Here is a 24,536-nt window from a genome sequence, read left to right as displayed (position 1 = left end):
ATTAAAAGACATGAGTAACTTAGGCCCATTATTTTATGTTTGTTTACTCTGAGTAAAACTTAGTTGGATACAGCCCTAACACATGTATGTGTGGGCTGGTGGGTGCATAACACATTTTGTGGGCTCATTTGCAAGGCTGGTTTTGTTGCCCAAACAAATATTTTGTTGCCCAAAGCATCTTCATGCTTAATTCCTGTGTATTACTGGTGATTTTCAAAAGAAAGTAGCAAATGTCAGTGGGAGGCTTACGTATATCTGAAAGAAAACCATGTGCCAATACTAACCCTTTAACAACCTTTTCTACTGCAGAACAATTGCTTCTACAGCACAAGAGTTACCATGCTCACTACTATAACCTCAGCCTTGACTCTGCTAATGACCTATGTCATCAGTAGCATTAGCCTAGTCAGGCACAGTGCCCTTAGGAAGACTAAGGGATGACTATACTGTGATCTCAGCCCCAGAGAAGGCAAATGTAGGCTTTTGTTTGGATTCTAAAATGCAGATGAGCTGGCAATCTGCTTTTCTGTTTGGTGCAGCTAGATGTTTTTACCCTTGCGAAACGGATTTCAACTGTGATTCAAAGGGGAAGTGAAGTGAAACCCTTTCATATCTTCATACCTCATTAATTAATGGCCCACATCCAGGTAGAATTTAGTTGTAGTGAATAATGTGTCTCATTCTTTTTCATGGGACTTAGTAAAAACTAATATTACCTGGATTCGGCCAGTTTCCCCCACTTCTGTTCCAGAAAAGGCCAAGAAAACTTGATTGCTTGCCTTTGGCAATTGTCTCTAGAGGGGAAAGATCGATTTCATAGCTCTATGCTTGCAAAACAGTAATAATAAAGTAATAATAAACTTCAGAATGTGAAACATTGCAGTTATCTCCCTGAGCGTGCTGCTATGTGTTTGTCTTGCCAAAAGCAATAGAGTGACTTTGATGTAATTCTGAACCATATCACTGCTGAAATGGGAAACAAATATGTGTATAGTTGAGAACAATGATATGAAATGTAGATTATAATTCTATGTCCTTACCTTTGAGTAAGCATCACTGAACTTAGTTGAGGTTGCTGATTAAGCGTATATGGGATTGGATTGCAATGGTGGTCTCCGGCATTCCAGTTCCGCTAGCTCAAAAGATTTCCACTTGCAGAGCTGAACTTTCCCTTCCTCTCTTCTCCCCTGCAGCCCCCCATGCGCTCTCAGAATCTGGGGGCGGGCACAGTGGGAGGAGAGGAAGGGAACATCCCATTGTGCAAGAGGGGTCTGCTTGCTGAGCATTGGATACAACCCTGAGTTTGATCAGATGAGACAAACTGAAATAACTGGCACTTTCCCAGCATTCAGAATTTTCCTGCAATTTCTAGTGGAAATACGTGCCCATTTTCGTTTCTTAAAGCACCTTTGGATTGTGTACTTTACTACTTTGGAGTGTCAGATGCATTTTTCACAGCATACCTTAGGGGGGACGGTGGGTTTATACTTCAGTGCCTCTCTGTGTGTTGTCATAAAGTGGCTTGAAGATTTATTGTAACAATGGTCTTAATCCAGATTAATCCCCCCTTTGTGTGCACACATCCTCAGAACAGCAAGTATATACAGGGCGATGCCTGTTAAATATGAATTTTAAAATATTCCAAGTTACTCCACAGAAACAAAGGTGGTTAGGATCAGTTATATCTTTCTGTGGCAGTTACAGACCATTCGGGATATTAGTCCAGTGTTGGATGCTTCAAGCTTCAAGTTATTACCATGAAATGAAAACATGGTAAAATAAATTCCTCATGAAGGTGGAGCAATTGTGTAAATTCTACTTTTAAATAAATGCTAGAGTTTGTTAAAAGAGGGGTAGGAATTGGGTAGAACAGTTGTGCAATTTGCTGCTTGCTTGTTCACTGACGGCAACTAGCAATTGTTGGTGAACAGATGTAGAGTCAGTTAACTGAGTGGACGGAGTCGATCACTGCGCCATGCTGCACGGCCTTTCTTGGCTGTTCAAAGTCATGTCCGGCAGAGTGAATGGCTGTTTGCAGCAGTCTCTAAGCTGGGGATTAAAGCACCAGGCTGTGTTGGCTGTCCATGGAGCTGGTTTACTCTGCACTCTGTTTCTGGGTTGGAAATGGCAACAGAGCCCCACTGACTATACATGGGGATGAAACAGAGCTTTGCTGACGTGTGTTAGAAATACGGAACACATCTGTTGGCTTTGCGTGTGACTTTCAATCTCTCTCGTAGCCAGCCAGGTGTATTCCAGGTATTGTTGGACTGCAGTTCCCATGGTCCCTGATAACTGGCTAGGCTGACTGGGGCTGATGGAGACCAATATTGTGGGCCACAGCTTCCACATCTCTTTCCTAGGCAATAACCCTGCCCACAGCTGGGCTGCATTTATAAGTTACCTCTTTTGGCTTTAAGCAGGCAAGTAGCACTATGGAGCAGAAAATGAAATAAAAAGCCAGCCAGCAGAACTGTCTCTATTTATAGCAAGATGCCCTGGTCGTTGCTATGTTGTTCCTGAGGAATGAGGGGCGCTTAGGCCAGCTTTCACCATGAGCAGGGGTAACTTTATTCTTTTGATCTTGGAAAATGCTGTCTAAAACAGTTGGGAACCCTCCTTTCTTTGCATATGGAACTTTCCTGGGAACAGAGCTGCCTTTGCTGGTGCAGAGCTCAGTGTGCATGCCAAAAACCCTGTGTGAGCCTTAAGAATGGCAGGAAAAGAGCAAAAGTATTGACAAGTGTGTGGGTTTATCAATAACACAGACTTCTCTGTCAAATAGGAACTTGTAGTATGCACACATTTTAAAGATAATTATTGCCAAGAATTTTAAGTTTTTAAACATTATTTATCTTGTTAGCGGGGGGTTGTTTTTATGTGCAGATTCTCTGTTTCAGTATAACACCAATGGAACTGCTGTGCCCAGTCAAAAACAGCAACAACCCAGAATCTGCCAGATTCAAACAGGTTCTATGTTCTGGCCAGGCAAAACTTAAACTCATTCTTAAAAAAAAAAAATACTGTCTGTGATTTGGCACAAGATTGTACCAGATTGTACCAGCTATGCATGTTGAACAAAATTTAGCTGTTTGATTCAATTAAAGAAACAAACCAAGTTAGTTTAAGTAGAATTTAAAAGCTTTGGGGTCATAGCTGGGAAGGATAGAAAGACCCGAAGTTTGATTGGGTACCATTAATAGGGAACCATTAATCTTCCAGATTGGTATGTGACTTGGTAGACTGTGGATTCTTTTATTGAAAAAATGGCTGGAACCAGTTGCTTTAATATTCCTGGGTTAAAATCTAGTCTATTTGAAAATTGTTTCTTATATTACATATTGTGGCTACAGCATAACTCCCGGGAGATAATGTCATATCTACATAGTTGAATCAGTGTTACGCAGTTCAGGGACCTGCTATGGTTCAGATATCTGAATCATGAGTCTGTTAGAGGAAAATCAGTAATATAGTTGGGACTAGTTGGTATGTTTGCACTTGAGAAAATGAAATCTTGCACCTATAAACTTATGCTAATAAATGACTTTATACAAATTAGACTAAATTATGTACATTATTTAACATTATGCTTTCATTTTGAATATGATTAGCTCTTTAAAATAAAAGCACAGTTAAGAAAATTTGTCAAACATGTTATATTGGTAGTGAAGAAAAAACATTGGCCTTGGATATTAAAGGCCAGTAAAGGTTATATGCAGCATAATTTTATTTTGTTCCTAAACAGGAAAACAAAAACCTCCTGTACTATTCAAATGTGACCTGTGCTTGGAATAAAATATATGATAGTTGTAAATTTTATTTTACATACATTTTCTGTTTGCTCTGAACTGATCTTTGAATTTGTTTGAAAAATTTATAATTTGGGGACAAGAAGCAAGTTGGCAAAAAAAAAAAATGGATAAAAGAGGGATGGGTGAAGAGGCCTGGGCAGAAGTCTTGCATAATGTGGTCAGAGTGAGAATGTAACTGGAAGTCACAGTGGTGGAAGGACACACAAGCAAACAGAAGCTCCACTTCTTGAAATGGTGGAACTCTTGGTGGGCTCTACCAGCACTTTTTCCTGAATAAGAATATAAAAAGCACCTAGCTGGATCAGACCAAAAGTCCAACTGGCCCAGCTTTCATAGGAAGGAAGGGAAGTGCCATTCCCTGCTGTTTGACCTCAGCATCTTGTACTGGTATACAACCTCTGCTTAGCTATACTGGTTAATAGCTATTGGTAGAACTATCCTTTAATTTTCTCCAGGGTACTCAAGTACACATCACTGCGTTTTATGAGTTTTGTATGTTTGTGATGGAAGAAGCACTTACAAGGCCAAGGTTCATGCAGTAGCGTGTCACAACCATGGGAACAAGAAATATACATTCCTCCTTCTCTCCCAGCCCTGCCCTGCCAGAAGAAGCAGGGCAGAGATGATTCTATAGGAGTAGCCAGATTCTTTGCCATGTACTATATTCTAGCTGGGATTCTACATGTGTGGGGTTGCGGAAGTATTTGCCATCTACTTAAAGTGCTTATGTGCTTATGCAACAAATTCTGGAAAGCATCCTAAATCTGCAAAAAGTAAAAGCAGAAACAGCCTGAAATTACAGGAAATAAGATTTCTGTTGAGGCGCACCTTTTGACAATCAGTCCATATGAAGTCTGATCTTTAAGGTCCATTTCAGCAGTTTGATGCAGCAAGTAAAATAATAGGATCATACTTTGTGTACTATAATCATTTCACTGCCTGCTCAGGCACATGGATAATTGCCATGATCAATTCAGAGATTGATGTTAATTCCCTGCAGTTGCTATGTCACATGGAAATGGATGTTTCTGTGTTCAAGAGGATAGCAAATGGTGGTAGATTCCAAGAGCATGATCTGTCTCTGTCCATGCAGGCTGAGGAGAAGTTTTGTTTCCCCAAAGGCCGCTTTGTGTGAATGTGGGCCTCAGCACACACAGCCTGCCGTACCATTGCCAGTGTGGTGTCACACCACTCAGCCGTGAAGTTCTCAGGGTGACTCTTGGGCCAGACACTCTCTCAGCATAACCTACCTACCTCATAAGGTTGTTATGAGAGGTTGAGGAAAGACCTATCTCCACTGCCCTGACTCCCTGGGGGAATAAGCATGTCGTAACTGCATATTAGTTCTCTCTTTTGCATCCTCTCCAGAGCTTCCCCCATTCCCATTGCAGCTGCCTTCTGCAGTGGGAATGTTCCTATAGAACGTCAGTTTGTAAAGGGTGTAGCATACCACGGCTGTTGTAAACCAAATGTTTGTCCCCTACCTTAACTGTAGCTGCTTCTTCCAGATGGACAATTGATGAAACACAGTTTCAGGGTGAGAAGATGATCAGGCATGCCATTTGAGCTGCTACAGATGCAGGGGGAAGGAAGGTTATTGTTCCATTTCCCTTGCTGCGTTTATCAGTGGATTCTAGACACTGGCTAAGACCTGCTTAAGATGTTGCTGTGTAAGGCAGACCCCCCCCCCCCCCGCTCCATAAGGACGTGGCACTCCTTCCTGCCTTGTTTGTTTTTGTGTAATGCTTTAATGGGCCTCTCAGACCATTTGACATAATTTGAATAGATTTGTGCCCATCTCCATTTTTCCTTCTCACTTATGTTTATAGAGGATTCTGTTCCATAGTTCCATAGGCCTGCCATGACTTCGTTTTTCAATATTATTCCAATTTGCCAGAGAATCCTGTGCTGTGGAAGAACATGAGAGTCAAGCATCTGTCTTGAAGGCAGAAGGTCCCAGATTCCCAGCATTTCCAGGCAGGGCTGGGATAGAGGCAAATAGGTGCAGACGGTACGGTGAATGTGATTCTGATTAAGGCAGCTTCCATGTTCCCTTCAGGTTTTGTTTCCTGAACAGAACTACTTTCTGCTTCATGGTGCTCCTGGAAAAAAATTCATAATGTGCATTGTTGTTTTTACAGCTTTAGAACAAGGTGTTTAAAGCACTAGTAGCATTTGAAATTACATTTTTATTCTGTTTTGAGGCATGGGCATATGTGGAACAGAGAGGTGAAAGTCCTTTGGACTGTGTCTTCAATATTCCCCTTCTGGGACCTTGAGGAATAGTCAGAGGTTGAGATGTGTGTTCCTTTGGATGCTTCAAGTCACCCAAGTGCCATGAAGTGTTGAGCTTTTAGTATGCTCCTGGCATCCACGCTGGATCTTCCACCGTCTTTCGTCAGACAGCCAAGGTCGCATATTTGCTGGCAAGTTCCAGAGCTTGCCAACTCATATCAGTAGTGCTATTTGGAAAAAAAACACTGATGTATTTTGAAACTACTATGCAATGGCTTTGTGAAGTTGTCATGCTCAGATTTAACTGTTGGCTGAAGGTTTCTTAAATCACTTCTTTTATCTCCTGTAGATGTTGCCAGAATTGCAAAAATGGAGTTGAACCTTACTTAACTTGCAGTACATCTAATAGTGTTTGTTTTAGCCATTGTCTCAAGACATATTTCCCTGCACCTCTTCATTTTTCCTCTTCCAGGGCTTCCTTGAGCTGTTGGTATAAACAGTTCCCAAAAGGGGCCTCTTCAGCACAGCCCCCAGTAGCAAATTCCAGCGTAATTCCCTGAGCCCTTCTTTAGTAGTTTAACTTCATTGTGTCATGCACCATGGGGAGAGATGGGACACCACTTGGCAAGTAATTCTGCCATTTATTTAGTATTTATTTGTGTATTTATTTATTTAACTTGCATAATTGTCTCATGTCTGGCAATGCCCTGCCTGCTTCATCAGTGCAGTGCAATTTTCTTGCACAGAACATGCGGACCTCAGCATAACCTGTCCTGGCCCTCTCTTACTGGGAAGCAGAACAATTGAGGTGCATGTCCCCCAAAGGGACAAAGACGTTACCGCCCACCTTTAGGCAGCAGTGAAATCAAGCATAATTTGATTCTTTCTTCCTTTATGGCAGTAAGTCCTTAGCTAACCCTTACCTTTTAACTTAAAGAGTGTTGGCGTTGATACGAAAACCAATAAAAGAGGACATTTATCGCGCAGTTCCACTGGTGACTTCATTGAAATATCACAGTTGCAGCTGTAGCAAGCTTTTAAAATCTGCTGCAATATGTGTGCATAATAATTTATTTAACCTACTGTGATTTCCTAATTTAGTTTGGCCTTCTAAATTAACGTGCAGCTTTGAATATGTAAGTGCCCCATAGATTATAAGATTCATTCACTACTTAACTGGCTGCACTAGTGTTGTAGAGAGAGATATTGGCCATTGTCTGCTTTTCATTTAGTTGTTACGATGTTAAATCAGAACAGGAGCATGACATTAGTTGCAAGTAAACCCTAGTATTGTCTCTTCTCCAAAATGAATATTTCAGCAATGGTTGGTGTAACAGAAACTTTCTGTTTTGCCTCTGAGGATGGAGACTATTTCGTGGTTTTCTCGCGTTGTGCATTGAAGCCCCCAGTATCTTTTGCTTGCTCAGTAAATGAATCTAATTGGGTGAACAAGCTCTTAAGGGTACACTTTGCTCAGCTTTAGCCAGAAGATAGCTGTGCATTCGGGGTTATAGGGACAAGAAAGCAAAGTGGCCCAGAATATTTTATAAAGTACAATTCAGCTAGAAAAATAGTTGCAGGAAAGTGACTATCGTAGTAAAAGTTTCTGCTGTTCCTCCTGACTGAATTACATGTAGTTGTTTTCTGCTGCCAAACTTTTAATTCCTTCTGAACAGAGCTTGTGAATGGGATGGTTTGCAATATCTTGGAAGGCATTGAGGGCAGTTCTCTGTTTGTGATTACCTGATAATTGCACCAGACAATGATTAGTTGGATATCTCCAGGAGATTCAAACCCAATTAAAAATATTTAAACTACTAATAATGGCAGTTGGTGATGACTGGGTACATATTTTTCCTATGGGATACTTAGACTAAAGAGTACAGTTGTATGTAGATTAACAGAAGTGAGTTTTGAAATTCAGTGAGGCCTTATATTGCATTTGAAGGTCTCATCCGATTTGTAACAAATCAATCTGGCAATTAAGTTTAAATGACTTAATGTGAAGGGTTGCAAATGAGCACATCCCAGTGTATTGGGGCCAGTGTGTTCAGCAGAGACTTTTCATTCTTTCTTTTTCCAGAGTACTTACCCCACCCCCCAAAATATCAGGAAGCAGAAGGTGTCTCTCTGCCTAAACAATGAGCTCCCTGAGACACACTAGGTATGAGAGCAGGGTTGAGCTAGATGTTCCACCAAATTCAGAGTTGCAGTTGAAAACAGGACCCTGTGTGTCTAGTTCCACCTGTTTTCCCTGTCTCCATGTGTAGTATCGATAAGTGTATTCTCTATACACACAGATCCCAACCGCTAATGTATAAAGATGGATTAGAAAATGTACCACATGGTGAAGTCTTAAGTTCTTGTTACCCCACATTATGGGACAGCAGAGGAGGCACTGGCTTGGGTGGCAACTGCATGTTTGCAGGATTCACCTAACCAGACTTCCACTTGTGCAACAGGGCTTTCCACCACCACCACTTGCCCCCCCCCCAAGTTGGCTGGGGGTGTTGAGAGAGCTCCCAGAACAGCACACAGGGAAGGGGGTTGTTTCACCTGGCAAACTGCAATGCTGTGCAGACAGTACGATTGGAAGATTGCAATGCTGAATTCCACCCAACAAACTCTTGAATGTTTTCAGTGAGCTCATAATCAGCGCTCTACACGTCAGCAGCAATTCTGTAGTTCTTTCTCTGGTGCTATTACTTGATCTATGCATAACTAAGATCCTGCTTTTCAGCTGCTGGCCTTGCAGTCATGCTTTTTACCACCTAGAGTTCAACCTAATCTGATGCACAAATTTCAGATTACGAAATTCCAATTTACATTCTGTAAATTGAATTCAGTGGAGTTTAAACGCAAAGCCCACCAAAAGGGGTGTGTGCACTCAGTCCCTCCACCCCTCACCCTTCTCACTCAGTCCTGTTTTGCAATTTGGGGTTAGTCCAAAAGACTTTCAGGATGGTTTTTCATAGGTTTTTACTGTTGGTTGTCAGCAGATTCCTGTTATCCCAGGATATTTTTATCATACCCAACAGTGTGCAAGCCAGTTCTTCTAGGTCCAGTATACTAACACAAAGCTTACATTTTCAGATTAGCTGATTATACATTGTAGGTTACAGAAAAATAGTCTGGAACTTCTTGGAAAATCAATACCCAAGATAAAGGAGGGTCTTTAATCTATAGAGAAGCTCCTTTTTGTGAGCTCTAGATTATGCTTCTTATCATGCAGTCTTGTTGACAGAGATGGTTTTCTGGGCCACTTGGAGACCTACGAAACAGATTGCAGGACAAAGTTCTGGTAGGTGCAGGGGGCAAGTTGGAGCCCCCCTTTAGTGATGCTAGTAATCCCTGGCCTGGATGTGAAATACGCAGCTTCATTTTGCTGACAAGTACAAGAAAAGACAAACCTGTGTTGTTAAAAAATGCATCTAAGTATTACAGCTCAGCTAAGTCTTTCCAGCATCTATTGCAAATCGGCTTTCAAAAGTAGTGTGGCACTTTAAGTAGGTTGTTTAAGCACCCTCACTTCTTTCCTCCTGTCCCTCCCATATGCACTTTAAGCTCTGTGGCTGTTACCTGTTCCATGCAGGAGGGTCGTCTAGGATGGACAATGGGTAGTGGTGATGTCAACCTTGCCTGCCATTGCCGCCTCTATCTCCAGAGGCAAAGGCATTGTGTGTACCCTTTCCTGTCTCAGCATATCCACACCACTCAATAATGTGAAAGCTAGAACGCTGGCATGCAGTGGCTTTTGTGAAGTGGGCTAGCCGATTTTTGACTGTTCTCATGAGCTAAGCTGTGGTTTTCAATGATCAGCTGAGCCACAGAACCTAAGCTTTTAAAGAGAAATGAACTAAACTGCCATGGGATCAAAACTATATTGAAATTCTGTAGGTTTTAACTTTTCCATGTGTGTCTCTTCCTGAACTTCTGCCTCCATAATCTGTTCTTGGGTGGATTCTTGCTGAGACAGACTGAAAGCTGGCCCTGTATTGGACGTTATGGGCTAGGGTGCCACCCTCTTGAATGCCACTCATGCCAAATGAGAGTGCCTGTAAAGTTCAGGTGGTTTGGGATGCTCTGCTGCTACCTTGAACCCATGCATTATAGCTATGCATTGTGCATGTTGCCACATCACGAATGAGAGCACCAACAGGATATCTGTCTGAATTGCATAGCGCAGATAGATACTTGGTGGCATTTCAAAGGGTGACACTCATGCCCACTTTCTGTGGTTTGGCTTTTGGTGGGATGTGTGGGAATCTTGAGCAAACTGCCCCTCAGAATGGATCACTGTCACTGGTGAATTATCCAATTTGATTCTTCTGCTGCGCCCCACTCCTAAAGTTTTAAATGTATAACTCTTCTTTGGTTACAGAAATATCCTAATCATGTGTCCCATCCCCCCCTTTAAAAACTAATCAACCACCACCTGACAGACCCTTTAAAACTATTGCTCTGTGAATCTGAAACACACAAGATATCTGTTGCAGTTCTTGAACTGCTCTTTTTTGGTTGTATTGCATTGCATTGCAACAGAATTCATACTTCACTTCTCCAACAGGCTGAAATGTGATCTAGTTGTTTGACAATAATTGATAGCATAACAGCCCAATTTATTTTTTATTAGCATTTTCCCAAACCCACATTTGGTGCATCCTTTATTCTCCCATTGATCTCCATGCACATGGAGGAAGAAAACAAAAGGGAGGTAATATGGTCATTATTCTGTGAGTGTGTCTTTTGGTGGTGGTGCTGGTGGTGGTGGTGGTGGTGGGGAGAGTAAAACAACAGTGAAGATAAAGACTTGTACAAACTTATTTAAAGCAGTTTAGCAAAAATAAATAAACTAAAAGCTCTCATTGAACAGCTTTAAAAACAATGTGAATGGAAACTTAGAAACTGGGTTAGGATTCTGAAAAATTCTATAAATGTATACTTGAAATTCTGTTTGTATTTTAAAACAAATGCATTTTCCTCTTTAACACTGTGTAAAAGAAATGTTATGCATGTGAGTGGTTTGAGAATTAAATGGTTTAATACTCATAACTGGAGTGCACTGTCTTTTGTTTGGCTGTCTGTCCACAGCCCTGTATACCACCTCACCAGTCCCCAAACTAAGTTTTTTTGTTGCCACCCATCTGTCTTGCGAGACGATGGAGTGCACCTCCAGGGGTGAAGTCAAACCGGTATGTTAGCAGGACTGACGTGACCTCCCCAGTGCACAAGCCTGGGCAGTGTGGATGGAGGTCCTGAGCTCCCCAAATGACAAGATCAGCCTCGCTGATGTGGCCCAAAGGAAAGCAGAACAATACTTTTGGCACCAGCTTGGCTGCAGGAGTTGCCAGAAGGAGGCATACAAGGCGCCATCCAACCAGGAGTTGCCAGAAGGAGGCATACAAGGCGCCATTCCAGATTTCTGCAGGGTTTACTCCTTAGCCTTTTCTTCTCCCAAAGATGTCCTACAAGGCAGTGGAGATTGAGGATCAGAGTTTTCCTTCTCTAGATGGACTACCTTCCCAGATTGATGAGCCCTATCTGCCCCTCACTTCCCTCTACAGCACATGCAGCAACTGCATTCTTGATCGTTGGACCCACTTTTGGTTTCATCCACCCAATCTGCTGGAGCCTGTCTTCACATGCAAGGAAGTCCTTAACTCACCAAGGTTTAAGACCCATCAGCCACCCTCATCTGATGAAGTCTGTCAGTCGAAGCTATTCCCAGGCTGTGGCCGCTGTTGCATGCTGACAGCTTGTAGGTACCACAGGTGAGAACTGAGTGCAAGGTGGGGACCAAAGGTGTGCAAAGGTGTGCCCTGAAGGAGCATACCGGAGGCAGTGCCCCTCGCCTAACAACCCATACACCCCAAACTAAGGTTCACTACTCACGCAAAGTCAGTTTTCCCATGTCTTTTCAATTTATTGGAGCCCCTCACTGGTCTTCGTGGACAAGCTGAAATCATTCAGCTTCTTCAGCTTTCACAGTGGTAGCTTCGTACATGCCTCATGCCCTTAATCACTCTGTCACCAAGCCAAATGTAGCTATGTACAGTGGTCCACCAGGAAAGTTGTCAAGCGCAAAGCAAAATATGAGTGGGAGGCTGTGTTTGCTTTCTTGGGTCACAAGTTGTAGAACCTATCCTTCCTGGTTTTGCCATTGTCCATGGATTGCAGCCCTATAATATAATTCACTTCTGTGGCAAAGGCTCTTCCAAAAACCACAGCATGGGCTTTAATGAACAACTAAGATAACAGCCATCTTCTTCAGCAATTCAAAAATGTTGCTAAGATGGCAACCGTTGGAGGATTAAATTGGAGGATTAAAGAAACGCTCTAAAGCTGTATCCTATGCACAATTACAAGGATGCAAGGTACATGGAACTAAAGGATTATCACTTCGGAGTAAATTTGCATAGAATCAGGCGGCATATACTGAAAGTAGAATTCATTTCAGTTCAAGGTGCAAGCAGGATCTTGAGTGCTCTTCCAGTGCTCTTCAATGCTTCCACTGTTCTTAAGTGGAAATAAATGCACAGATTGCTACATACGCCATGGGGCGGGCAGGGTGTTTTTTGTTTTGATACCCCTTTTGCTATACCTTGTATCTGTGATCAACCTCCATTAATGGGACTTGGGGCCTTCATTTTATTAATCAAAGTCAACAAGTTAGAATTCAAATTTGCATAGCCAACTATTTATTCAGTAAAGTTGTCATTATTTGGGAATGGCTTCCAAATAGCTGGCACGCTCTTCCTGGTCTTTAGGAATAGAGTGGCCATGTTATTCACAGGGCGGTGGGGGGAGGGATCATTCCCCAATACACCTCTCTTGTGGTGCAGCTAGCCTCTCCAAACATCTGCCATCTTAAAGGTTAAATTAAGGTACCACCAGTTAATAAACTACTGTCTCTAAACATAGCTGAAGAGGCAGGTGTGTGTAGTAAATTGTGAGAAACAAACCTTTGTATCTTCAATTTAGTCTTCCAAGATTCAGATTTTCAAAGAAAAAGAAAATGCAGGAAGGACAGATGGAAAGAGAAAGACATGAAAGAGGGAAGACACACAATACGCAAGCAGATGGTGCCTTTGCCTCCTGTTGTGGAAGGAGGAATTTTTGGGTTGTCTTTGCTTTTGTTTTTATTATGCATTTTTATATATTTGTGTTTTCATATTGTAATTTTATGTCGTGAACTGCTCTGCGGTAAACAAATTTAATAAAAAATAATAACAGAATAATAATGATGAAGGCATTTCAGAGTCAAAACGCACAGCTGAGTAAGAATGGGTTTAGTTGTAATTTGAAAACATGTCATACTATAAGAGAGATACAGCAATGATACCTTTTTATTAGCTGTTTCAAAACAGGAGGAGGACCACTGAAAAACAACCTGAAGTGTTAAGCGCAGGGATTGGCTACTCTGCCCAGGAAGAGAATGGCATTGATGGCAACTTCCCGTATGAGCACCATGAAAGGTCTGTTAGCATTGAAGACAAGTTTGTTCAAAGGAAATGAACGGCCTGTGATCATGACGGCTGTGGAAGCAGCTGCCTCGCTGCCTTCTTCATTCACCTGCCAATCAAAGATGCACAGAATTTAGGCCACATGTTTTAAAGAGCAATTGCACTGGAGACCAATAGAAATAAGGGCTTTCTTCTTCCATGATGCCCTATCCCTTGAGAACATAACTAGGGTTGCATGTTTCATTTACTAATCAACTAAATAGGTGCCCCCCTGACTACTTGGAAAGCAAATTTTGAAATATATACAAATGCTGATCAAAAGTGTAGTGGCAGACTCTCCAAGTGTCCAGTTTCCCAGGGATGTCCCTGGTTTAGAGAAGCCGTCCCAGTTTCTGATTTGATCCTGGAATGTCCCACTTTTCCTTAGACTGTCCCTATTTCCACTGGAGAAATGCTGGAGGATATGGAGTTATCTGACCCAGAGCCATCTGAAGGCAATCCTGTATAGGGAAGTTTTTAAATGTTTAATTATGTTTTTATATATGTTAGAGCAATGGGATGTCCCTATTTTCATCGGACAAATGTTGGAAGGTATGTAATCACCATTTTGAGGCATCCGCCCTTTTCTCTTAAAGGTAAAGGTACCCCTGCCCGTACAGGCCAGTCGTGTCCGACTCTAGGGTTGTGCGCCCATCTCAAGAGGCCGGGGGCCAGCGCTGTCCGCAGACACTTCTGGGTCACGTGGCCAGCGTGACGAAGCTGCTCTGGCGAGCCAGCACCAGCGCAGCACACGGAAACACCGTTTACCTTCCCGCTTTGAAGCGGTACTTGCACTTTGACGTGGTACTTGCGTGGTACAAAGCGGTACTTGCGCTTTGAAGCGGTACTTGCACTTTGACGTGCTTTCGAACTGCTAGGTGGGCAGGAGCTGGGACCAAAAGACAGGAGCTCACCCCGCCGCGGGGATTCGAACCGCTGACCATGCGATCGGCAAGTCCTAGGCGCTGAGGTTTTACCCACAGCGCCACCCGCGTCCCTTTTCTCTTACAATGGTGGAAATGTCTCTCCTAAAATGATACCTGCTGCAACACAAATACCTTTGAGATAGCCCCTGTGTGAGTGCTGCAGCCGTCTGAAAGGTGGTTGAAAGCGGCAATGAGAACAGCACTGGCTTACCTCTAGAGAGGCTTTGTGGAATGCTTCAGATACAAAAACATCCCTCCGGGCACCTGAAATTATCCCTGAAAAAGACAAGAATTACAGTAAAATTACAGTATAAATTGAGGGAGTGCAAGCTGCCTATTGGGGAAAAGCAGGCGGCCCAGGAGTTTATGATGTTGCTATTAAGCATTGAGTCTGTAGAGAAATTGCCATCAAATGGTGTGTGCGTGCGCGCACCAGCCACATAATGTGATCAATTCTGCGGAGTGGGGCTTACCTGCCCCCCCCATATTTTATTCAAGTTGGCACCCCTCTGATGGAATATATACACTTCCCACTTATGGCACTGCTTCTCATTGCATGAGAAGCTGTAGAGAGGATGCAAAAGGTGGGAGCCATGTGTTTGTGTGTGTGTGTGAGAGAGAGAGAGAGAGAGAGGGAGGAAGGAAGGAAGGAAGGAAGGAAGGAAGGAAGGAAGGAAGGAAGAGCGAGCTGCACCAGCTGCATCACAAACCTGGCTAAAATTGATTGCAGAAGAGAAGGAATGCACTAGAAGGCAGAGAGGAGGCCGTAGCTAGAATGCCCTCCAGCATATGGTGATTGACTTCTATCCCCCACTTCAAAGTGGCACAAGATGGATCTCTGAACTGGACCTTAGAGATTGTATGCATGTTGATGGTCTGAACTGATGGATCATATAAACCAGGTGTGGGGAATCTCTGGCCTCCAGAAGTTGCTGACCTACAACTTGCCATCACCTCTGACTATTGCTAATGCTGGTTGAGGCTGATGGGAGTTGTAGTTCAGCAAAATCTGGGGGGGGGGGGCAAAGACACCCCCCAACACCTGATATAATCAGGGTTTCAGAGCAAGACTTTCATTTTATCTGCCAGATGCTCAAATACACCTGGGGACGGTGGGCTTTCAAAACCAGGGCAAAAAATATAATTGTAAAGAAGTTTGTTTAGTTTTATAATTAGGGTTGTTTTTACCATGTGCTTATTATTTACTTTTTGATATACATTCTTAGAAAATCTGGAGAGGCTACTTTTATTTTGTCTCTCATGGTAATGAGACCAAGGCTATTCCTGATAAATTGTATGTGTGGCCTGGGGCAGGGAGGTAGCATATAAGCAAAGTTTTGCATATGATTGTTAAAACTGGATATATTATTTTGAAGTCAATCTATTTGAAGATTTTGGATCTTTCATGACAGCATCAGTGTGGCAACAAGAGAAGTGGTGCCGGTAAATAAAGGGCCACAGAACATATAGTACGTGACTGCAGATTTTAGAGTGACAAGCAGAACGTAGAAGCTCCATGAACTTCCTGAGACCAAACACGGGTATGCCAACATATAGAATCATAGAATTGTAGAGTTGGAAGGGACCCCAAGGGTCATCTAGTCCAACCCCCTGCAATGCAGGAATCTCAACTAAAGTATCCATGACAGATGCCCATCCAATCTCTGCTTAAAAACCTCCAAGGAAGGATGTTTTTACAATAAGGAGGTCTAGAAAGTTGTTATGCTTTGAAATAAAATATGAGAATCTTAGGAATCCAAGTTGTTAACCTCCAGGATCTTTGAAACGGAATGTGTTTCTCCCTCCCCCCCCCTTATTTTTTAACAGCATAAACATTTTTTGCCAGGTGTGAGTTTCTCTGCATAAAATGTTAGGCTGAGGGTGGTTACTTGGAAGGGCAGAGGGGCATCCTATCCTCTTTCCAAGCACAGGAGCCCTTCAAGACACACCTGGCAGATTGGCGTCTTCCGGTCTGAAAAGATCCGTCAGCCCCATCTGCTTTAGCTTCTCCTTCAGGCTGAAGCTGTCCTCCATACGGAAGCGGGGCAGATGCACTGAGATGGAGACCTCTCTCAGGGCATTCAGCCAGCCTTCCAGCTTCTCGGCTGTCAGCCCCTGTTCCACTTCTGCCAGGGGGGTCTGTGCAAAGGGCAGGATGAGCACCATGGTGATGTCATCTCCTTTGTAGGGCAGCTCCAGGACCTGCACTTTGGAGCTGGCAATAGAGGCGTACTTGAATGTCGCTTCCTGATACATGGTAGGCACAGGGCAAGGCCCAGAACCATTTGTGTAAAAGGTCTCCACCTTTGTATTTTCGAGCTGGAACTTTGATTTCCAGTGGCCCTGGGTTAATGCATTAAAATAAAAGAGAACAATCAGTCAGAAGCCAGGGATCTGGACTACCCAGCGCAATTTACTTTGGCCCTGACTTCTCACCAACCCCATGCAGGTTTACTCCCCAGAAGGAAATTATTAATCTGGAATAATTACCACACATGGCTCTGTATCACTGAAATGGATTGGGATCTACACAAAAGCACCTGAAGATTTGGGGGGGGGGACCCCACCTTTGTTAAGACAGGTTCAGTAGTAACTATTTCATGTTGAGATGTCTTGAGTGAGTGGCCATTGAAAGAGATCACGACAGAAACAGGCTTCGGATACACAAACTGATGATCTCACTTCCATTCCCACTGATGTTTACAATTATGCCTTGTAAGGTTGGGCAGGCAATCAGACAATGCTCCCTCACAACTGGCTCCACATCCTCTCTGCGGACTAGCTATATTCCTGGCATCGGCCTCTTGGTCAGTTTTGTGAAGCCAGCATCATCATGGGGCATGGCTGCCACACGCACCTTGCCGTCAGGAGCATAGCTAGGCTTGGTTTTCTCCTTCCATCAACAGCCCCTCTCTGGGCAGGTTTTAAACCACATTTCATCAGTTCAAGAATGCCACTCTTGTGACCTTTCCATACCTTAAAGTAAATAGTGTTGACTAGTACCAAAACGGTGAGGGCATCAATACCTCCTTCCGGGATCACATTATTGATGAGCTTCTCTGTTTTGTTTGCCACCCAGTCATTAATGAGTGCCCGAGATAATTCTGGCTTTTCCTGAAAGGTGGGGCATAGAAAAGGCTCTATGAAATCTCACATTCTACCAGACAACGTATTCAGAGGTTTAATTATTTAATTTGGTTCAAAGCTAATAGAATTTCTCAACCACAGTCCCTCAGTACTATTGTTCAACACCTACAGTAAAGGACATAATACCTTTCAATAAAGAACTGGAGACAAGACCATCAGCCTATGTGGAAAAAATATGTGGTTGGTCATGTGTCCAAAGTCATGGTTACCAACCAGCCAAAACTATACAGGTCAGTACAAATTGTCCTCTTGGCCAGTTGACAGAATTGGAGGATTAAAAAACCAAAAAAAATGCAGTAGGGGCATAAGTAGCACTCACATGTGCACTAAGGGAAGCGGCTGTGTTTATAAGTGAATGGCACATGCATGCCACTGTAAATGAATGCACCTTGCAGGGCAACTGTGCTCAAATCACAGCAGTTTCTGACTGTGAGAGAGAATTTCCTCGGTAGTAGTTTGCAGTTCTGGAACTCCTTGCCCAGGGAAATTCAATGGTCCCCATTTGTCTTGACCTTCTGTAAAAAGAATAGGACCTGTATATGGGGTGTGGAGGTAATATGGCTATGCCAACACCAGTGTAATAACAGAATAACACCATAGGGGGGGCGGAAGCATATTTTGTAGCATACACTGTCTTAAATGCAGCTTATTGATGACTTATGACAACGTCAATCAAGTAGTATGTAAATTTTATGAAACAAATGCATTTTCTGAAATAAACAGAAAAAATCCAGAGAATGACTCTAAGCCAAAGCCCTGAAAGTAAAAACCATAGGTGTGAAAATCTTAATTCACACCGAACAGTTCTCCATAATGTTTTTATTCCATTTTTTCCATCATAACAATTCATTAAGAAACAGGCAACCCTATAACTTGTCCATAACAGCAGCCAAATCCAGAAGTAAATTAGCACAGAATTAGAAAATATTACCACTGAACAAATGAAGTAAAGTTGCAAAGTGCTGGGAGGCGCAGGGCAGCCCAGTAGGAGGGGGCAAAGAGGAGGAGGAAATCAGGTCTGGATGTGAGGCTAGGATGTGAGTCATTTGAGGAGCAAAAGTGAATGTGGAGTGTGGAGGAGGAACTAAGCTCCCAAACAGCAACAAAAGAAAACAAAAACCTGCATTAACTTCTAGTTTGCATACATCAGTATTCATCCTTCAAGTTCAGAAATGTCTAAGAGAATAAGAAATATATTCACACCTCTTAATAGCATCATCACATTTATGACTCACTTTGAAGTTCAAAGGCCAGAGTTTAGCTCCATAAACCACCTCACTAACATTCTGATAGGTTTCATTGAAGCTGAAGGACTTCTCCCCAAAGAGGCGGTTGGCTGACACCAACTCTGATGATTTGTTGGCTTTCTTGTAAAGTCGGCAGTTAAGTTTGGCAAAGAAGAAGTGGATCTGATCTGATGTCTTTTCTGAAATGGTGTCAAACTGAAAAACCTGGAAAAACAGGAAGTAAAGTTCTTAACTTGAGGTACTATTTCAGGGTTAGTGGAGTCTGTAACCTGAAACGTCTGTAACCAGAAGCATTTGTAACCCGAGGTACAACTGAATTTCCAAATGGATGCATCTGAAGAGGCAGACTTGTTTAGTGTACCATAGCTTATAATGCACTTGCTACTACTCTGTTTGTCGGGATCCTGGAAGCCTAGACCCAAGTTTGAGGCAAGAACCCCAGCAGAGATTTAACATGGCAAAACATGCAGCAAAGAAAAGATGGAAATATAATAGAAAGCTTTAAAAATGTGCCCTTCCAGTGAGGTCCTAAGTATCCCACTTCCCTACCACACAGGCAGACCACGTGTTACAAAACTATTCAAAGGTCAGATTCATGTACTTTTCCATACAGCAGTCAGAAAAAATTGCACAGGCAGTAAAATATTGCTTGATTACAAAACGGTAAAAGTTCCTAAACCATTGGTATAGAAAAAAGCTAGTTTCAGACTGCATTCTTGTTGATAAAGCCATGTGGTTGGAGGGAGCAGCTCAGAGCTCCTCACACATTTCACGTGTAGACTGAGACAATGAAAGGCTTGGTTGCCCATTTCCTCCCAAGGTGAGGGGAAGTGACCTAGGCTAAGCTCTACTTTATGGCTTTAACCCAGGCATCCCCAACCTTTGGCCCTCCAGATGTTTTGGACTACAATTCCCATCATCCCTGACCACTGGTCCTGCTAGCTAGGGATCATGGGAGTTGTAGGCCAAAACATCTGGAGGGCCAAAGGTTGGGGATGTCTGCTTTAACCCCCTCATGCATTAATTTGACTCAAATATGCTTATATGAGGCTGGTTACTCTACACTGTTTATTCTGCATTCATCCTGATTTCCTGACATTAAGTTTCCACAGTGGTCAAACTGTGTCTGCTCTTTACTTAGCATTTGTACTGATTTGTCTGTGGGGTAGTTCTATGACCATGGATATTCTGCTTCTGGTGTGTTTACACATCTTTCCTCATCACTTTCCTGATCACAAAATGTCATTTTCTTTCTTAAACTGGATTTGTTGTGCTAGGGCAAGAGAGCCCTTTCATCCACTTTAACTGAACAGCCCTAAAGTTCTGGTATGTACTTGAATTTCTCCAGCAAAATACCCAAGAGTCTGGAGGAAGCTTTAGTTTTCAAGATGAAACATGTTATTTGCGGGGGGGGGAGGGAGCACAATTTTCCCTCTGTCCCTTGGGGGGTGGGAATCTATGAGACTGCTCAGCATATGTTGATGGAAGAGACAAGGGAGAGCACCAGGGGCGTAGGAAGGGGGCCACGGGGGGTGCGGTCCACCCACCGGGTGGGGCAGCACTGGGAATAACGCGTGGGGCTTGCGTCCACCAGGCAGACTCTGTGGGCAGCTTGCCACAGCGCCCCCTTGAGCGGGTTGCCGCCGAGCCCCCATAAGGGGCTTGCCCCATGCCCACCGTTCTGGGTCCTAGAGTAGTTAGCTACGCGCCTGGAGAGCACTGTTCACCTGCAAGTCCTCCTGCACAAGCCCCACTGAGTAACAGCCCTGGAGAGCTCATGGTTTAGAGATATATGGGCCTCCAGGTGGATATACCAGTTTGCCTGATGATGATGATGATGATGATGATGATGATAATAATAATAATAATAATAATAATAATAATAATAATAATAATAATTTATTTATACCCCGCCCTCCCCAGCCAAGTCCGGGCTCAGAGCGCCTTACAAGCAATAATAAAAACAAGTTGAATGATTACAACTTAAAAGCAAAATTAAAATACAACATTAAAATATTGAAACATTAAAATAATTGGAACATTAAAATATTAAAATGTAGCCTCATCGCAGGAGGAGAAGGAAAGGAAAAAAGAAAGAGAGGGAGGGAGGGAATCAAATTGGCTCCAAGCCAAAGGCCAGGCGGAACAACTCTGTCTTACAGGCCCTGCGGAAAGAAATCAGATCCTGCAGGGCCCTGGTCTCATGAGGCAGAGCGTTCCACCAGGCCGGAGCCAGTGTTGAGAAGGCCCTGGCTCTGGTTGAAGCCAATCTAACTTATGTGACTTATGTTAACTGATGTGGACCTGACATTCCAAACAAATCACAAGGTCACAAGGTCACAAGGATGAAAAGCTTGTCTTGTTTTTGGTAACTGAAAGCTTATGATTTTCAGAACTTAAATTTGTATGTACAGATCTAGGTGGTCTGCCTCCTCTGCCTCGGGAGACGCTGGGAAGCCTGCGCTGGTCCACATGGCCTTGGGAGGCGCAGTGCCAGTCCACACAGCCTTGGGGAAGCTGCGGCCTCCTCTTCCTCAGCCGGTGCCAGAGACGTACTTCTGGACATCAGCTTCTGGAAGTGCCACAACAGAAGGAGGAAGAGTGATGGGGACAAGGCACGGCCAGAGCATTGGAGCCAAAGCAGGACATTCTGGATTGGGATCAGTAGCCAGGGTGGCTTCTGTCAACCTGAGATGTGTATGACCTTTCAGTGCAGATTTAGGGACACATGAGAGGGGAAAAAGGGGGGGAAGTCTTGTTGTTTGATGGACACTTGTTCTGTTTGCACAACTGCCCTATATGCAACATGCTGAACTGTGATATTCTTTATTCATGGTGGCCTATGGTTTTAGATGAACTGTACTGAACCAATACCTAAAAACCATGTGGAAAGATTAACAACCAAGCATAGAGTGGAAATTGTTGAGTCTTCCGAAAGGAAAGACTCCAGCTCAGTCTTATGCAAGAAGGCTGCCCAAACATAACCCTGCCCCCATGTTACCTCCATTAGCTGCTGGAGGGTGTTGCCACAGGCCCCCAGCTTAGTCATGGCAAAGGCTGTGGAGATGCTGAGGGGTGACAAGAAGATGTTCTCATTGGCATTCCGGGAGCTGGTCAGATTCTTGTAGAAGAGGGCAGCAAAGCGAGAATTGGCCTTGGACAACTCCCAGACACGTGGGTTGGTGGAGCTGGGAATGTTCTCTTGAATCGGCCCAGAGGCTGCAGCCTCTTGGGCCTTCTTCTCTGGGTTGCGGTAGATACACATAGGGTTTACAAGGATATCCTTTGGCTTGGCAGTGCATACATCCTTCACTAAGTGGTGGTGTGGAGTTACAGCGGACAACATACAGATGAGAAGTAGTAGTGGGAGCTGCATCTTCCTGTAAGCAAGAGGGGGGTGGACTAAAGATGAAGAGATCCAGCTTTCTCAAACATAAATGAGCATGCATACAGATAAACCACCTACGGTACTTCCTGCTGAAACAGCCACCCATGAAGTATCTTAGTGCAGGAAATCAGAGAGTAAGCAAAATGGTGCTTATTCCTCAATGAATGAGTTCAGGAGCAAGACAGATGAAGCAAACTGCATTTTACTCCTGTAATGATGGTGCTGTAATCTAAGAGAGTTTAAAATGCAGAACTGGACATATTCGTTTGCTCTTTTAATTGGGATTAGCAATTTTATTTTTTATTCTTTTGCTCTAATGCATTCAGGATGTAGAAACAATTGTCAAGCATGGAATGCCAGGGGGGGAGTGGGGAGAGAAATGTTAATTGCATGCTTCGCAACTGAAGTAATACATGTGACTGCCTTGCAGGGGGTTGGACTAGATGAACCTTGGGGTCCCTTCCAACTCTGTTTCTATGATTATCTGAGTGTCTAAAAGCCACCCCTCCCCCCAGTAAGGCCATTAAGTCCAGCGTCTAAAATTACCTGTTTGCCCCAATTGTGCCTTTGAGGCATAATGCAGCCATCAACAGTCTTATCTTCCTTGAATCCACCAAATCCCCTTTTTAAAGCCATCAAAATTGGCCAGACCCTTCACTGCTACATTTTGTGGTCACAAATTAAGAGTTGAACTTTGCATTGTATGGCAGAGCACCTTCTTTTGCTTCGCCTTAATCTTTCACAGTTTCACTGGGTGGCCCAAAGTTGTATTATGAGAAGGTGCATGTTGTGGATAAGAGTACCGGTAGTTTTTCTCCATCTTATATACCTGTATCATGTTCCACAATTAATCACCTTTTTTCTACAGCATGCCCAGACAGTTTAGTGCAAAAATTCAAATGGCTGCCCCACTGAGGTAAGGCTTTACTAATAAATGAGGGAACTACCCCTTTGCTGTCTTTTAATAGTACCCCAAACTCCACCACCTGAGGCAGGTGACCTCACCTGGTTGAATGGCTGGACTGGCTCCGATTTAAAGAAACCTTCAAGAACTGGGATCTCTTACCTCCTTCTTCCTGGGGCTTTCTCTCCTCTTAAGGCAGGGTGAGCAAATGGCTGGTTTGCTTGCTTTTGGCAAAGTTCATCCCAGTCAGTAAGAGTGTTCCTTCTACTCAGCCAGAGCCAAAACAAGGGAAAAGGGGGTGGGAAGGCCAAGGAGGTCAAAGGAGAATGACCAGCTGAAGCAGGTTAAACAAAGAGTGAGGCCAAGCAATGTTTGATCTGAGAGGAAATTTAATGTTCAACTCGATGTGGGAATGTCTGGATATATACTGCACATACGAAACTGCAGATAGACCCAGCAGCACTGGAGAAGCAGCAGCAGGAGAAAGTAGCTCTGTTTTACTTCTTAAAACTATTCTTCATTCATTTTGTTGAAAACACGCAATATGAATAAAGCAATGTAATCCTACTCATTTTTCCTGGGAGAAAGCAGTTTCGCAAGCCAGCCCTCCGCTTTGCAACACATGGCCTTTCCTGGTCTTAAAGGTGGCAGCTGTGGGATGACAACATAGAGAGGAAGGGAACGCCCAGCCAGCCTGACTTTAAGAGCACTCGCATGAGAACCATGCCTGCCCCCAGAACGGTTTCATAGAATTACGTACTGCTTGCACCAGCACCTGCAGATATAACAAAATGGCCATGCCAGGGGGCAGCAGGGGAGAGGACTGGAAGGTGTACGTGGAATAGCCCAATGACTGGGATGGGAAGAAGAGTGGGGAGAGACACAGGGCCTGCCTACATCATGCATTTCAACTGCTTTAATAGGAGCTCCATCTCCCTGGGAACTCAAAAGAGCTGTATTTCTGTTAGGAGGGCTAGGAATCTCCATCAGGCAATGCTCAGGGCCTCAACAAAACTATAGCTCCCAAGACACTTTTTGAAGAACCTGCAAGTTATGCACTGTTCTTGGTTTGTGCCTCTGACAGAGTTGGGAGTCTGGATTTTCTTTGGTTGCTTTTTGGTCACATACACTGTTGTGGAGGGTGGGGTGATTAAAAAATCAATCCTCCCATCAGACTGAGAATATCTCCTCACTCACCCAGTTTAAGATATTCCACCATTCTTCAGCAGGGTTTCTTTTCTTTAAACAAAGTAAGAGGCTCACGTATCTGTCAAACAAAGCTTTCATAATAAAGAAAACTGTCACTCAGCAACATAGCGTCTGAGAGAAACTAAAGCAACATGATGAGGCAATAATGAGAATTTGTCTCTCTAAC

General features: G+C 43.5%; 1 protein-coding gene and 1 long non-coding RNA gene across 2 annotated transcripts in view; both read right to left on the bottom strand.

Moving 5' to 3' along the window:
- Positions 1-1,842: 1,842 nt before the first annotated feature.
- The window catches only part of LOC309343556, a 151,548-nt gene continuing 128,854 nt past the window's right edge, over positions 1,843-24,536 (bottom strand). The window contains exon 2 of the long non-coding RNA XR_014157337.1: positions 1,843-7,790. This is a non-coding gene — a long non-coding RNA (uncharacterized lncRNA). The remainder of the gene's footprint in view (positions 7,791-24,536) is intronic.
- Positions 13,322-23,476, bottom strand: SERPINC1 (serpin family C member 1). The gene is made up of 7 exons (XM_081865174.1): positions 23,324-23,476; positions 21,871-22,249; positions 18,858-19,073; positions 17,452-17,589; positions 16,425-16,818; positions 14,687-14,751; positions 13,322-13,619 (listed from the first exon to the last, which is right to left on the bottom strand). Exons 2-7 carry the CDS (start codon positions 22,243-22,245, stop codon positions 13,446-13,448), a joined length of 1,362 nt encoding a protein of 453 aa, XP_081721300.1. The 5' UTR covers positions 22,246-22,249; positions 23,324-23,476; the 3' UTR covers positions 13,322-13,445.

This window comes from Podarcis erhardii, assembly GCF_964252035.2.
Source record: "Podarcis erhardii genome assembly, chromosome: 6".
NCBI lineage: Eukaryota > Metazoa > Chordata > Lepidosauria > Squamata > Lacertidae > Podarcis > Podarcis erhardii.
The sequence above is the reverse complement of the archived record's forward strand: the minus strand, read 5'-3'. Positions and strand labels throughout refer to the sequence as shown.

Excerpts from the sequence above, each read along its gene's own strand:
- SERPINC1 (XM_081865174.1), bottom strand. The coding sequence starts at position 22,245 with ATGCAGCTCCCACTACTACTTCTCATCTGTATGTTGTCCGCTGTAACT. Across the intron at positions 17,590-18,857 it reads TCTGGCCTTTGAACTTCAAA|GAAAAGCCAGAATTATCTCG; the intron begins GTGAGTCATAAA and ends CCCACCTTTCAG. Across the intron at positions 13,620-14,686 it reads TCCACAAAGCCTCTCTAGAG|GTGAATGAAGAAGGCAGCGA; the intron begins GTAAGCCAGTGC and ends TTTGATTGGCAG.